This window comes from Phacochoerus africanus, chromosome 7 (assembly GCF_016906955.1).
Source record: "Phacochoerus africanus isolate WHEZ1 chromosome 7, ROS_Pafr_v1, whole genome shotgun sequence".
NCBI classification, from domain to species: Eukaryota; Metazoa; Chordata; class Mammalia; order Artiodactyla; family Suidae; genus Phacochoerus; species Phacochoerus africanus.
In genome coordinates this window covers 66,940,761-66,957,039 of record NC_062550.1, presented here as the reverse complement: position 1 = coordinate 66,957,039, position 16,279 = coordinate 66,940,761, and the positions used below count along the sequence as shown (strand labels likewise).

Sequence of the window (16,279 nt, the reverse complement as noted above, 5' to 3'; positions counted from 1 at the left end):
AAATACAGAGGAAGGAACACTCCCAAACTCATTCTATGAGGCCATCATCACCCTGATGCCAAAACTAAACAAAGATACCAGAAAAAAAAAAGAAACTTATAGGCCAATTTCACTGATGAATATAGATGCAAAAATCCTCAACAAAATACTAGCAAACTGAATCCAGCAATACATTGAAAGGATTATACACTGTAATCAAGTGGGGTTCATCCCAGCAATGCAAGGATTTTTCTGTATCCTCAAATCAATCAGTGTGATATACCACATTAACAAACTGAAGAATAAAAACCATATGATCCTCTCAATAGATGCAAAAATGGCTTTTGACAAAATCCAACACTGATTTATGGTTTTAAAAAACCCTCCAGAAAGTGGGCATAGAGGGAACCTATCTCAAAATAATAATTGCCAAGGCTAGGACTTCCAAAACTATGTTGAATAGTAGTGGTAAGAGTGGACATCCTTGTCTTGTTCCTGATCTTAGCAGGGATTCTTTCAGCTTTTCATTATCAAGAATGACTTTAACTGTGGGTTTGTCATTCTCAATAATGAAAAGCTGAAAGAATCTCTGCTAAGATCAGGAACAAGACAAGGATGTCTGCTTTTACCACTACTATTCAACATAGTTTTGGAAGTCCTAGCCACAGCAATCAGACAACAAAAAGAAATAAAAGGAATCCAAATTGGAAAGAAAGAAGTAAAACTACCACTGTTGGCAGATGACATGATGCTATACCTAGGAAATCCTAAAGAAGCATCAGAAAACTGTTAGAGCTCAACAATGAATTTGGTAAAGATGCAGGATACAAAATTAATACACACAAATCAACTGCATTTCTATATAGTAACAATGAAAGATCAGAAAGAGAAATTAGGGAAACAATCCTGTTTAACATTGCATCAAAAAAATAAAATAAAATACCTAGGCATAAATCTACCTAAAGGGACAAAAGACCTGTATTCTGAAAACTACAAGATGCTGATGAAAGAAATCAAAGATGCTACAAACAGATGGAAAGATATACCATGCTCTTGGATTGAAAGCAGTAATATTATCAAAATGACTATCCTACCAAAGGCAGTCTACAGATTCAATGCAATCCCTGTCAAATTACCAAAGACATTTTTCACTGAACTAGAACAAAATATTTTAAAGTTTTTTTGGAAGCACAAAAGACCCAAAATAGACAAAAAACATCCTAGGAAAGGAAAATGGAGCTGGAGGAATCAGGATCCCTGGCTTCAGGCTATACTACAAAGCTACAGTCATCAAAACAGTATGGCGGGAGTTCCCATCGTGGTGCAGTGGTTAACGAATCCGACTAAGAACCACAAGGTTGCGGGTTCGGTCCCTGCCCTTGCTCAGTGGGTTAACGATCCAGCGTTGCCATGAGCTGTGGTGTAGGTCGCAGACGCGGCTCGGATCCTGCGTTTCTGTGGCTCTGGCGTAGGCTGGGGGCTACAGCTCCGATTCAACCCCTAGCCTGGGAACCTCCATATGACGCGAGAGAGGCCCAAAGAAATAGCAAAATGACAAAAAAAAAAAAAAACAGTATGGCACTGGCACAAAAACAGAAATATAGATCAGTGGAACAGGATAGAAAGCCCAGAATTAAACCCACGTACCTAAGGTCAATTAATATATGACAAAGGAGGCAAGTCCTTTCAATAAGTGGTGCTGGGAAAACTGAACAGCTACATGTAAAAGAAGGAAATTAGAACACTTCCTAACACCATACATAAAAATAAACTCAAGGAGTTCCCGTCGTGGCGCAGTGGTTAATGAATCCGACTAGGAACCATGAGGTTGAGGGTTCGGTCCCTGCCCTTGCTCAGCGGGTTAAGGATCCGGTGTTGCCGTGAGCTGTGGTGTAGGTTGCAGAAGCGGCTCGGATCCCACGTTGCTGTGGCTCTGGTGTAGGCCGGTGGCTGCAGCTCCAATTAGACCCCTAACCTGGGAATCTCCATATGCCTTGAGAGCAGCCGAAGAAATAGCAAAAAGACAAAAAAATAAAATAAAATAAAATAAATAAACTCAAAATGGATTAAAGATCTAAATGTAAGACTGGGGAGTTCCCATCATGGCGCAGTGGTTAACGAATCTAACTAGGAACCATGAGGCTGCGGGTTCGGTCCCTGCCCTTGCTCAGTGGGTTAACGATCTGGCGTTGCCGTGAGCCGTGGTGTAGGTCGCAGATGCGGCTCGGATCCTGCGTTGCTGTGGCTCTGGCTTAGGCTGGGGGCTACAGCTCCGATTCGACCCCTAGCCTGGGAACCTCCATATGCCAAGGGAGCAGCCCAAAGAAATAGCAAAAAGACAAAATAAATAAATAAATAAATGTAAGACTGGATACTTTAAAACTCTTAAAGGAAAACATAGGCCGAACACTCTCTGACATAAACCACAGCTTCTTCTGACATAAACCATATCTCCTCATATCCACCTCCTAGAGTAATGACAATAAAAACAAAAATAAACAAATAGGACCTAATGAAACTTTAAGGTTTTTGCACAGCAAAGGAACCTTAAACAAAACAAAAAGACAACCCACAGAATGAGAGAAAATATTTGCAAATGAAGCAACTGGCAAGGGATTAATCTCTAAAATTTATAAACACCTCCTGCAGTTCAATACCAAAAAACAAATAACCCCATCAAAAATGGGCAGAAGATCTAAACAGACAATTCTCCAAGGAAGACATACAAGTTGCCAAAAAACACGTGAAAAAATGTTCAATATCACTAATTATTGGAGAAATTCAAATCAAAACTGCTGTGAGGTACCACCTTGCACCAACCAAAATGGCCATCATCAAAAAGTCTACAAACAATAAAGCCTAGAAAGGATGGGGAGAAAAGGGAACCGTCTTACACTGTTAGTGGTAATGTAAATTTGTACAATCACTATGGAAAACAGTGTGGAGATTCCTCAAAACTAAAAATAGAATTACCATTTGATCCAGCAATCCCACTCCCAAGCATCTATCCAGAGAAAACCATGACTCAAAAAGATACATGTACTCCGGTGTTTATTGCAGCACTATTTACAGTAACCAAGACATAGCAGTAACCTAAATTTCTATCAACAGAGGTGTGGACAAAGAAGATGTGGTATGTATATACAATGGAATACTACTCAGCCAAAAAAAAGGAATGAAACTATGGCATTTGCAGCAACATGGGAGGACTTAGAAATTATCATACTAAGTGAAGTTAGACGGTGAGACACAAAAGTCATATACTCTCTCCTATATGTGAAATCTAAAAAAAGGACACAATGAACTTCTTTGCAGAACAAATACTGACTCACAGACTTTGAAAAACTTATGGTTACCAAAGCAGACAGGTTTGTGGGGGAGGAGTGGGCTGGGGGTTTGGGATAGAAATGCTGTCAAATTGGATCATGATGATCATTGTACAACTATAAATATGATAAAATTTACTGAGTTAAAAAAAAAACTCTCAAAGTAGGATACAAGAAATCATCAAATGTGATTGACTTTAGAAGAGTGAATGAAGGATAAATGGAAAGTTTTTACTTGTCATATTTTTCTCATATTGTTAATCATAAAATATTTTTATAATCTGGGGAAAAGTGATCAAACAATGGATAAATTGCATACATATTTGGCTTGTTAAAATATGATTATTTATTATTAATATAATTAATTGTATATCTATTAAATTATTAATGCAAAATCATTTATTAATATTGAGTCTTGCTGATTAATAATAATAATGAACTATAGTCATTATGATTCATCATTTAATAGTTCATATAACTCACCCACGAAATATCTCTCTTTTTACTGATCAAAAGCCATTTGCCTTATAGTACACATTAAATATGTATATATATAATATAAACTTTATAATTTTATTAATGTATTTATTTATTGCTTTTTAGGGCCACACCCACGACATACAGAAGGTCCCAGGCTAGGGGTCGAATCAGAGCTGCAGCTGCCAGCCTATGCCACAGAACAGCAACACCAAATCCAAGCTTCATCTACAACCTACGCTACAGCTCATGACAATGCAAAATCCCACCAAATCCCCAACCCACTGATCCAGGCCAGTGATCGAAACCACATCCCATGGATACTAGTCAGATTCATTTCTGCTGTGCCACAACGGGAACTCCTAAACACGTATAATTTTAAAACATTCTTTAATCTACATAATTGTCAAATGGTGAATGCAGAGGGAATTCACCAATACATTGAAACAATAAAAAGTCCCTTTGAGAACAGGGATGTTTTCTAACACATGGGAAGTCCGTGAGTCATCGGGTGTGGGGATTACCAGGTTTGATATGTGGCTATACATGAAACTAATGTGAATTTAAATCAACTGAAACCTGTTGACATTCTTTTTTTTTTTTTTTTTTGTCTTTCTGTCTTTCCTAAGGCCGCACCTGAAGGCATACAGAGGTCCCAGGCTAGGGGTCGAATCAGAGCTGTAGCTACCAGCCTACACCACAGCCACAGCAACACCATGCGAGCTGCATCTGCGACCTACACCAGAGCTCACAGCAACACCGGATCCTTAACCCACTGAGCAAGGCCAGGGATCAAACCTGCAACCTCATCGTTCCTAGTCAGATTCGTTAACCACTGAGCCATGATGGGAACTCTCTCATTCTTAAGTATTTTATAGTAATGGGACATTACTATATCCAACTAATCTTCCGGAAAATCACTGTATTCTAACGTCTAACTGAACTTGCTTCTGACATTCAAATTCATTTTTCTCATTAGGAGTAATAGGCTACAGCACAAAACAAAACCCCCCCAATGATTCAAAACAGCAAAAATTAAACTACCTACTGAGTCTCTAAAGGCTCAGAAGCTGTGTTATAGTGAAGATATCGAGCTATTTCAAAGTGTGTAGTCATACTGCATGATGCTGTTGAACTGAGAGGGACCCGTAAAATAGTGCCGTGATCAGCACTTGACAAAAGGCCTATAAGTCCACAATAAGAGGCTGTTTAAGAGCTGAAAATGAAGGAGAGAAAAAGACATAAAACATGAAAAGATTGATGTACAGCAGAAATTGGCCCAACATTGTAAATCAACTATACTTTAATAAAAAAATAATAATAATTTTTTAACATGAAAAGAAATTCACATTGCTAAGGAATAAATACATGGGTTATATGCTGAGATCTGTGCTAAATGTTGCGAAGATGTGGAGTGTGTCTCCTCTTGAGTTAACAAATATGTAATTGTAAAGATCAAAGTGAACATGGGAGTGCAGAGGTGAGCTTCACAGGTTATCAAGTAAATATTTAGCAATGAGTTAAGTCTGGAAGAAAGCAGAGAAATTTTGTCCACCAAAATGAAACAATATTTTGAAAGCCCTAACACCTCCACAAAGTCAGTCTATTTTGTTGATACTTAAAATTTCATCATTTCCCCATTTTGTTGTTTCCTGAAGTGAGGAGAGTGACTTGCCCAGTAAACTCCCTTGCCCTCCTTATGCAAGAAAGGAAATCCTGACTTAAACACACAACCACAGAACAAGATAATTTTCTTATCCCTTAGGGTTGAGCTTCCTAAAGCACAAAGTATTCATCCTTCAGGATTCATTTTCTTTGAATCTTAGCAACAAAATACTCTTGGACTCAGAAACTAAGGAGAGAGACAGAGAGGAGGAGGGAGTGAGAAAGAATGGACTCATCCAAATCAGCTGCATCAGAATGCACAGGTAAAAATGGCAACTATCCCTTTTCCATCCTAGATTCTTTTTTGGAAAGAGATGGTAAATACGCAGGGGACAGGACAATAGAAAATCATCCAGTAAAGAAAAAGAGGAGAGACAGAGCCAGAGCCAGAGCCAGAGAATTAAAGAGAGGAAAATAAAAGAGGATGTTTAGAAGACTAGATGTTATATTGGAAAGATTGCCAGAGACTGAGTTCAGGGAGAGCTACCAGACTAATGTTCATTGTCTCCCACAGAGCAACAAATAAAATGTGTATTGGGAAGGAGGGGGAAGGGAACTACTAGATCTTCAATGCTTTATCTGATTGATTTACAAAGGACTGAAAAGAGGAGAGCAGGAGAGAGAAACAGAGAATAGTGAGAGGGAGAAAGGAAGAGAGAAAGATGGGTAAAGATGGGGGGAGAATTTATGAGAGTTAGAAAGGAAGTACTGCACATCTGTCTGAGTTCATGAGTCAGAGTCTTAAAACTAGTATTGGATTACTTCAATGACTAAAACTGTGGTCCCCAGACCAACATCATCAGCATCTCACGGGAACTTTTGGTTCCATACTAGCTCAACTGAATTTTCTTATGTTTTCTTTTTAATTTATTTGATTTAAAGTGTTGGTTTAGTTTCTGGTATACAGAAAAGTGATTCAATTGTATACACATCTTTTACATCTTCTTTTCTGTTGTGGTTTATTACAGGATATTGAATATAGTTCCCTGTGCTTATATAGCAGGACCTTGTTTTTTTATCTATTTTATATATAGTAGTTTGCATCTGCTAATCCCCAAATCCTAAAATATCCATCCCCTACCTCCTTTCTTCTTTGGTAACGCTAAATTTGTTGTCTATGTCTGTGGGTCTGTTACTGTTTTGAAAATAAGTTTATTTGCATCATATTTTAGATTCCACATATAAGCAATATCATATAATATTTGTCTTTGTCTGGCTTACTTCACTTAGTATGATTATCTCTAGGTCCATTGACTTTGCTGCAAATGGCATTATTTCATCCTTTTTACAGCTTAGTAGTATTCCACTGTGTGTGTGTATATACATATATATATGTCTGTGTGTGTGTGTGCGTGTGTGTGTGTGTGTGTGTGTGTGTGTGTGTGTACACACCCCATATCTTTATCTTTTCATCTATCAATGGACATTTAGGTTGCTTCCTGGTCTTGGCTATTGTAGATAGTGCTGCTGTGAACATTGGGGTGCATGTATCTATTTGAATTATAGTTTCTCTGGATGTATGCCAACTAGTGGGATTTCTAGATTATATGGCAACTCTATTTTTAGTTTTTTTAAGGAACCCCCATACTGTTTTCCACAGTAGCTGCACTAACTTACATTTCCACCAACAGTATGGAAGGGTCCCCTTTTTTCCACACCCTCTATAGCATTTGTTATTTGTAGACTTTTAACGATGGCCATCCTGATAGGTGTGAGGTGGTACCTCATTGTAGTTTTGATTTGCATTTCTCTAATAACTAGCATTGTTGAGGATCTTTTCATGTGCCTTTTGGCCATCTGCATGTCTTCTTTGAAGAAGACATTTTGGCCTCCTGCCCATTTTTAATTGGATTATTTGGTTTTTGTTATTGAGTTGTATAAACTATTTGTATATTTTGGAAATTAAGCCCTGTCAGTCACATCATTCATAAATATTTTCTCCCATTCCATAGGTTTTTTGTTTTTTGTTTTTTCATTTTGTTTGTGGTTTCCTTTTTTGTGCAAAAACTTATAAGTTTGATTAGGTCCCATTTGCTTATTTTTGCTTTTATTACTATTGCCTTAGGAGACTGACCTAAGAAAACATTGCTATAATTATGTCAGAGAATGTTTTACCTATGTTCTCTTTTAGGAGTTCTCTGGTGTAATGTCTTATACTTAGGTTTTTAAGCCATTTTGAGTTTATTTTTAATATGGTGTCAGGAAGTGTTCTAACTTTATTGACTTACATGTGGCTGTCCAGCTTTCCCAACACCCCTTGCTGAAGAGATTGTCTTTTTTCCATTGTGTATTCTTCCTTTGTGGAAGATTAATTGACAATAGGTTTATGGGTTTATTTCTTGGCTCTCTTTTCTGTTCCATTGATCAATAGGTCTGTTCTTGTGCCAATACTACACTGCTTTGATTACTGTAGCTTTGTAGTATTGTCTGAAGTCTGGAAGAGTTATGTCTCCTGCTTTATTCATTTTCCTCAAGACTGCTTTGGCAATTCTGGGTCTTTTATGGCTTCATATAAATCTTAGGATTATTTGTTCTAGTTCTGTGAAAAATTTGTAATTTGGTAGGAATCACATTAAAGATTGATTTGGGTAGTATAGTCATTTTAGCAATATTAATTCTTCCAATCCAAGGGCATGGAATATTTTTCCATTTCTTTGAATCATCTTCAATTTCCTTTATTAATGTTTGGTAGTTCTCAGCATACAAATCTTTCACTTCCTTAGTGAGGTTTATTCCTAAATATTTTATTTTTTGATATGATTTTAAAAGGAATTGTTTGTTTACCATCCCTTTCTGATATTTCATTATTGGTATAAAGAAATGAAACTGATTTCTCTATTTCTATTTTCTATGCAACTGCATGCTGCTATCTTGATGAATTTGTTTATCAGTTCAAGTAGTTTTTGTGCAGAGTCCTTTTGGTTCTCTATATAGAGTTATATCATCTGCATATAATGATAATTTTACCTCTTCCCTACCAACTTGAATACCTTTTATTTCTTTTTCTTGTCTGATTGCTGTGGCTAGGACTTCCAGTACTATGTTGAAGAGAAGTGGTGAGAGTAAGCATCCTCATCTTGTTACAGATTTTAACAAGAAGGGTTTCAGCTTTTCACTTTCAAGTATTATGTTGGCTGTGGGTTTGTCATAAATGGCTTTTATTATGTCAACATATGCTCTCCTTGTATCCACTTTGGTAAGAGTTTTTTCATCATGAATGGATTTTTTTTTTTTGTCTTTTGTCTTTTTAGGGCTGCACCCACGGCATATGGAGGTTCCCAGGTTAGGGGTTGAATTGGAGCTACAGCCACTGGCCTACACCACAGCCATAGCAATGCCAGATTGGAGCCACATCTGTGACTTACACCATAGCTCACGGCAATGCCGGATCCTTAACCCACTCAGCGAGGTCAGGGATTGAACCCGTGACCCCATGGTTCCTAGTCAGATTTGTTAAGCACTGAGCCATGATAGGGACTCAAGGTATTTTTTTAATGTTCTCTTTGATTTCATCATTAACCCATTGGTTTTTTTGTAGCATGTTGTTTAGTCTCCATGTAATCTTTTTTTTCCCCCCTCACTTCTCTTTCTGTGGTTGATTTCCAGTATCATGCCTTTGTGGTCAGATGTTTGATATAATTTCTATACTTTTAAATTTGTTGAGGTTAGTTTTGTGCCCTATTACATGGTCAATCCTAGAGAATGTTCCATGTGCACTTGAAAAGAATGTGTACTCTGATCTTTTGGGATGTAATGTCCTCAAATATCAATTAAGTCTGACTGATCTGTTGTATTATATAGGATCTCTGATGCCTTACTGATTTTCTATCTGGAAAATATGTCACTGATGTCAGTGGGGTGTTAAAATCTCCTAATATCCCATCACAGTGACTTATGTGAGCATACAGACACAAGGCTGCTATGCTAGGGCCATTAACAGTGGAGATTTTATGGCAGACCCAGGTTCTTCCGTCCTGCATACAACTTCAAATGTGGCTCACACTACACTCCAGCCCCTCAGACTGTCTTTGCAGAAGCAACCCCAGTCTTCTCCCCAGCTCTGTCCACTGAAGCCCAAGTTTCAGCACCCAGCCCCTGCATGCACCTGTAGATGTGATCTCAGGCTGAGAAGTACAGGGAGGAGGCAAGGACCATCTGTGCTGGACTCTCTGTTCTTCCTGCCACAGTCTTGTTGCTGCAGTCTCCTCTGAGTCTCTGGAACTCCCTTTATGTCCCTGCTGATCTGGTGAAGGGGGCTCCATGGGGTGAAGGACATTTCTTCTTTCACAGCTCCCCCCCAGATTCTTATTTTTTCCTTTCATCCTACCTGGTTAGGAGGTGATCTTTCTTGCAATTTTTGTCATATGAGATCTCCTGCGTTCAGTAGACATTTTATGAGAATTGTTCCACATGTAATGTATTTTTGGATGTATTTGTGGGAGGAGGTGAGCCTTATGTCCTTCTAGTCCCCCATCTTGATCTGACCTCCTGAGATTTTAACTCTTGAGGCAAAACCCCATAATCTGTGTTTTAGCAAACCTTTCAAATGACTCTGATGCATGCTAAAGTCAGATATTTACTCAATACAGACAACACAAGTGGAAGCAAATAGCAAAGTTGAATAGGAATTTCTTATATTTCTTTTGTATCTTCTTAGGGAAGCTTGACCATGTCTGTGTCTTTCTTTCTGCAGAGAGAGAATGCTTCTCTTCCCAAGTGTTCTTAAGGACCATTACTGGGGTGTCCATCTTACTACTCAGTACCTGTTTTATCACCAGATGTGTTGGTGAGTTCTGAAGATCAAATTCAATCTCCCTGATGAATATGAAGAGTAAATCCTTCCTTACCACCTCTGGGGTCTCTTCTCCCACAAAGGGTATTTTTATTTCATTTTTGCCCTTATTTATCTTCAGGTTATTCCTCAAGCCAGAAACGCCAACTAGTACAAAATTCTTACCAAATTTCAGTGACCTGTGACACATTTTTCATGATACTCATCTTTATCTCCTTAGTGGCCCTGAGTCCTCCCTCCTGTACCCTTATAATTTGTGTAATCCTCTCCATGAGATCCTAACCAGAGGCAAAACCAATCACCTCTTGGAAGGAACTGTTGAGAGGTCAGACTTGGCAACAGAGAGAATGCAAACACATTTGTTTTCTTTGGGTCTTTAGGCCTGAAATAAAGTACATTTATTTTTATAAATCAGGAAAACCATGAAATGTGAATTCCTTCTTCTTTTTCTGAGTAAGTAAAGAAGCTCCTCTCCATGCTGTAGGAAAAGTAGATAAGAAGGAAACATCATAATTATTAGTTGTAATATTTATAAAATGATAAAAAGTATTTTTATAGATAGTAATTAACATTAACTACTGTCTCTTTCCTTACAGTGACATATCACATCTTTCAACGTTGTGATGAGAAAAATTTCCAGGCACCTGATGATCTTATGGAGCTCTCCTGCGATAATGATGGATCAAGTACTACAGTCCTCAAATTTAAACACCTAAATTTACAAATCAATATTTTCTGGCTTCTAGGTTGACTTGGGGATAAAGTAATTTGGTCCTGTTTTTCAAAAGCAAAATGCAAAATCTTTCCTGTATTGTAAGAAAATAATGAAGAATTGGTAAGAGGACAGAAATAAACTTTGGAGATGCAATTAGTGTTGGGACAGGAAATCTTGGGGACATAACAGCAAATTTCTAGAATAAATTTGAGGTATGTGTCTAAAGAGTAAATCTAGAAATGAAAGGTGTCATTCCCAGAAGTACACTTTTGTTTTCATTTGTCACCTGCTTCCAAAATGAGATGAAGGAGAAAAAAATGTTTACAGTAGGCAATTTGAAAATATCCCCAAAGTGTAATCCCTATATTCTTACATATAGTCTTGATCCAAGTCTTAGCAAAATGCTACATGACACTAGAAAATTATGTCATTCTCTGGGCTATTATTTCCTCACCATTAAATTGACAAAAATTAGACTATTTATTTTCAAAAAACTTCAAAGGCTTAAATTCTATAATTCTAAGAACATTAACCCCTCTGGACAACCAGTTTGGAGATTTTGTTGAGAGTACATTATTTGGGCAACATGAGAGATGGTTGCTCAGCAGTCACTCAGAAAAAAATGTATAAATTTTCTCTGAACTTGGAAGTCTAGGAACAGATTATAGGGTTCCATGTTAATAGCATAACTGAGGAAGATTATATATGAGTGTATTTATTGGCACTAAAATCTAGAAAACAAGGATTGTGTCTCGAATGACAAGAAAATTGCTACCTGTGTTTGCTGACATAAGAACTACCTAAAGTCTTAGATAGTAAGATGTGGAGTATGAACAAGGGCTTCCAAGGCTTCTGACTGTAAATAATGAAATTTGGGGACCAGAGGAAGTTTTCTGATATCTTCCCCAGTTCATATGGGATGCTCACAGAAACTTCTCTCTTTCTAGATTCAGTCAAGAATTGCTGTCCATTGAACTGGATACATTTTCAATCTAGCTGCTACTTCTTTTCTACTAACGTCATGTCCTGGACTGCAAGTTTAAAAAACTGCTCAAGCATCGGAGCTCATCTGGTGGTTATTAACACGCAGGAGGAGCAGGTATTTGGGATACAGCTTCCTCCAGTGTCAATGAAACACCCCTCACAGGATCCATCCCTTTTTCCATACAGAGATATAGTACTTGGCCCACAGTTACTATTTGTTCAATGAATTTACTGAAATACATGTCATTCTTTCTATTTCTGTAAGTCAACACCAACCTTAATTTATTTCCGTCGCTGGAAGAAACTTAAAGAAAAAATTTCCATAGCCAGTTCCTTTATTAATAAAGCAGGAAAAAAAGAGTGTTGGTACTTCATTTTAGAATGACCAGTATATTTGCGAACATGTCATATGAAAGAGGACAAGTAGAAATATTGGTCTATCACCTTTCAGCTATGATTTATAATGTTTTGTGCTACCAATAACAGTAGATAAACTTTGAATGAGTTCTTGAGAACCTCCTTCTGTGTTGAAGGTTCTTTTTCATTGGTTTGATTTTACGTTATGTGTGTTTTACCACAATAAACAAACCAGGAGATTATCCCCCATGATCTTAAAATTTTCATACCCATTTTTCTATCATCTCCAGTCCAGATCTGACTTTATCTCTTTTAATAATAATTACCTTCAGCAGTTGTTTAGAATTGGTGTAAGTGATTGCCTAATTTTTTTTAATTTTCTATTCTCTTTTCAAAAATATAATATCTAATTTCTAATATGATTAATTATATAAGCTAGTTGATGGGCTAAGCACTGAGTACTTTTGATATGTTTGATTTATTCCTGAAAAGGAATGAAACAAAAGAATTACCAGGAGCACTCTTCTTTGCCACAGTCCTATATATAACAAATGCACTAATCAAATATTTGACCTTATGCAATATGTCACTGACACACAATTTAAATATGGATAACTCAGCACTGTGCACAATTTTAATCTGATCTCCTAGGTTTTTATGTGTATCTTCCATAGGAATTCCTTTTCCATGCAAAACCTAAGAGGAAAGAGTTTTATATCGGACTGACGGACCAGGTGATTGAGGGTCAGTGGAAATGGGTAGATGGTACCCCTTTCACAAAGTCTCTGAGGTAATTTCCTTCTTCTAGGAGAATTTTAACCCTAGCCTAAATCTCAAAGTTAGACCACTGTTGAGGGGAGTTCTCAGAAGCTCCTCTGTTCCAGAAGGTATATTCATGTCCATTCTTGATGATATTAGAGGCAAGAAGGGAAAGCGTTGATGTAGAAGAGAGAAAAAAGAAGCACGAGGATCTACTGGTCCTATTTCCTAGAACTACCTCAGATAAAGATGGAAATAGCAGATGACAACAAGAAGAGGCTTAGAATTAAACACTCATTCATTGAAAATGCAGGAGAGACAAAACGTGGAAATCAGAGTCTTATGCCCCCAAACTGTAGTAGATGAGACAAAAAACAGTGATTTGAGAAAGACAATAGATTCGTATGGAGTAAAAGTAGGATGTGCTGATCCTTTAAACAGTTGTTTCATTATAGCACAGTGCAGCTAAATACAAAGTCCATTGAAGTGTACAGCTAAATACAAAGTCCATAGGATAAATGGAACCAAGCAGGAGATGAGATATGAACGTGAAGGAAACAAATCCGTCAGGATAGCAATCCTTTCCATAATGCCTCATTCTGGGTCTAAAGCCCTAGGAGAACATAGCAGAACAGAAAGTCAAAGATCCAGCTCAACTTCCTAACTCACAGACTCTATCGCTTACAGAAATGGTTTAGTTTTTCTGAAATTCCTTTTCTTCATCAATTAAGTGGAGATAATAATACTTGCCTCACAAAATTGTTGTGAAGTTAAATAACATGAAAGAAATTTGCCTGGGTTATAGGTCACTCTACTGCTTGTTAATGTCCCACATCACTCTCTTTCAGCTTCTGGGATATAGGGGAGCCCAACAACATAGTTAGTGTGGAGGACTGTGCCACCATAAGAGACTCTTCAAACCCAAGGCAAAGTTGGAATGATGTGCCCTGTTTCTTCAATATGTTTCGGATTTGTGAAATGCCAGAAAGAAATATTTGAACAAAGAAAAAACCCCAAGATAGAAGGCACAACTTAAATGTATAAATGAAAAAGGAACAAGAGCATCGTAAGCGCAGCCACACAACTCTGAAAAGTGTGCATTGCACTTTATAAGGACGTCTTAAGTGTTTGTTGCTTTGATACAAATAAAAATAAGTAGTTTTGACTATTATAACTCATGATACTGACTGAAGTGCATTTTTCTCTACATCAGTCTCAGGATTTCTCAGAATTTTTGTAGCAATGCTGTGAGAGGAAAAGAATGGTACATTTGTTTCATTGATGAGCCTTGATATGAAAATACAGGGACACAGAAGAAGTACCAAATCCAGCAAAGAGGATTTTGGAAACTGCCTTGAACAATCTGAATTCAGGCTCTGTGTCAATTATTCTTCTTTCTAGTTAGTTCCTCAAAAGTCTGTCTCTTACCCTCACTACGTTCTCCTGTATAATGAGTAGGAAATTTACTCAAGTCATGAAACTTATACCTGCCCACAAGACTAGAGTGGACTTTCTTGGCAAAGGCATTTACTGCAGCTTCTTAAAAAGGCCATGCTAACCTTCATCTCCAAAGACACTGCCATCCAATCTGCTCATCCCAGGAATTCCCTTTCCTCTCTATTTGCTTCCCTTGACTGATTGGATTGCACCCCAATTTGTATCTGTTGCTCAGCCAGAGCCAGATTCCAATAGTCAAATTACGGTAAGAGAACAGTCAGCTTAACACTCTCCATTTATTGCAAAATATGCTATCAATACTTACCAGGTTACTCAAGAATATGTAAATAATATGGCAGCTTTTATAACCATGGTTCTTGTACTCAGCCACCAGAAAGAGACTTTCAAAATCACACATTGGAATTAATGTGTAACCATTGAATGGAAAAATTCAACTGAGCAAGTGACTATATTAGCTTTCTTTATAAACATTTATGTCTCTTAGACATAAGTGACAATCTGTGGTTTTGAAATGCCTTTAAAACAAAAGTCATTCAACCTGAAAAGAATCCAATGAACACATATTCATCTTTCTAATTTCTTTCTTTATATCATAAATATCAATGAGGAAAAATTGAAAAACATATGGAAATTTTTCTATTTGTTGTTATTACACTTTAAATGACTATAATCATTTAAATTTTATCTAAATATTGAAAGACATTAAAATATTAATGCATAGTATTCATGGTTTATTTATAATTTAATTTATACAACTAACTTTGACTTCAAAGTTTGGCAAGAAAAGAAACAATTGTTAAAGGTTTAGTAACTAGAGAAAAAAATCATTGGAACATAAATTACTTACCTAGAAAATTCTTCTTTGAGAAATAGATCATCCAAATGAAACCATTTTAAAATATAGTATTTTATAAATGTCTACACAGATAGATGCAAAGGCACTGGAAAACCCAAAAAGTTACAAAAAATAAAGCATAATTAATCTTTCATATTCCCAAGAATATATCCCCCAAATAAACCACTATTTTGATTTAAATTATACTACTATTCGGGCTCCTAACATTTTTTAAAGACATATCACTCTACTACATCTTGTAAAAGTGATACATATTTATTATTAAAAATTCCTACAGAGCTCAACTGTACAAAAATGAAAGTGAAACAATCTATATCCCAAGTTGATATAGATAGATGATAGATGATAAATTAGATAGATAGATAGATAAAGACTCATACAATGGATGATTCCTTTAAAGTAGTAAATTTAATTTTACTTGAATTTAATAACTAAAAAATTGAGGCAAAATTAAATTATTAAACTTCAAGGATTTTATAGGCTTTATAGATTACCACAAAAAAATATTTCCTTAAAGGTGCCTAAAAGAAAAATTATAAGGAATCATGTAAAATATTCTTCTTGCTCTTCTATTTGTCTTCCCAAACCCCCTTTCTCCTTCTCTTGGCTCATCAGTAAAGTCCTAAAATCATTCATGAGCTGGAGTAGCAAGGTAGCCTTTGCATGTGCTGGTGTGTGTGCCTGGGAGAGAGGGGTTTCACAAAGGGGTGCATGATTATGCCACAGAGACTAAGGGGCTGAGCAAGGTGAACCTGTGTAAGGCAGAGGGTGGCAGCAGGAATGGCAGTCAGGGTGTCATAGCCCCAGTGGATCCAGGAGAGCATCCTGGTAGAGGGCAGACTGGCTGGAAGTGTCAAAACCTGAGCAAATATGAGGAGCACAGGGTGACTGAGCCCAAGTAGGGGAACCAC

The 16,279-nt window shown here is 37.0% G+C and overlaps 1 protein-coding gene across 2 annotated transcripts; it reads left to right on the top strand.

Moving 5' to 3' along the window:
- Window positions 1–5,503: 5,503 nt before the first annotated feature.
- On the top strand, window positions 5,504–14,232 carry CLEC4E (C-type lectin domain family 4 member E). 2 transcript variants are annotated; one of them, XM_047787617.1, is made up of 6 exons: window positions 5,504–5,710; window positions 10,141–10,233; window positions 10,836–10,925; window positions 11,902–12,053; window positions 12,970–13,085; window positions 13,903–14,232. In XM_047787617.1, the coding sequence occupies exons 1-6, from the start codon at window positions 5,674–5,676 to the stop codon at window positions 14,051–14,053; spliced, it is 639 nt and encodes a 212-aa protein (XP_047643573.1). In that variant the 5' UTR covers window positions 5,504–5,673; the 3' UTR covers window positions 14,054–14,232. The 2 variants fall into 2 exon arrangements, with proteins under 2 accessions (XP_047643573.1, XP_047643574.1); XM_047787618.1 differs by lacking the exons at window positions 5,504–5,710; window positions 10,141–10,233 and adding an exon at window positions 10,247–10,323.
- Window positions 14,233–16,279: the final 2,047 nt, after the last annotated feature.

Coding starts and splice junctions, on each gene's coding strand:
- CLEC4E (XM_047787617.1), top strand. CDS start 5,674: ATGGACTCATCCAAATCAGCTGCATCAGAATGCACAG. Junction 12,054..12,969: donor TTAACACGCAGGAGGAGCAG/GTATTTGGGATA, acceptor TATCTTCCATAG/GAATTCCTTTTCCATGCAAA. Junction 13,086..13,902: donor CCTTTCACAAAGTCTCTGAG/GTAATTTCCTTC, acceptor ACTCTCTTTCAG/CTTCTGGGATATAGGGGAGC.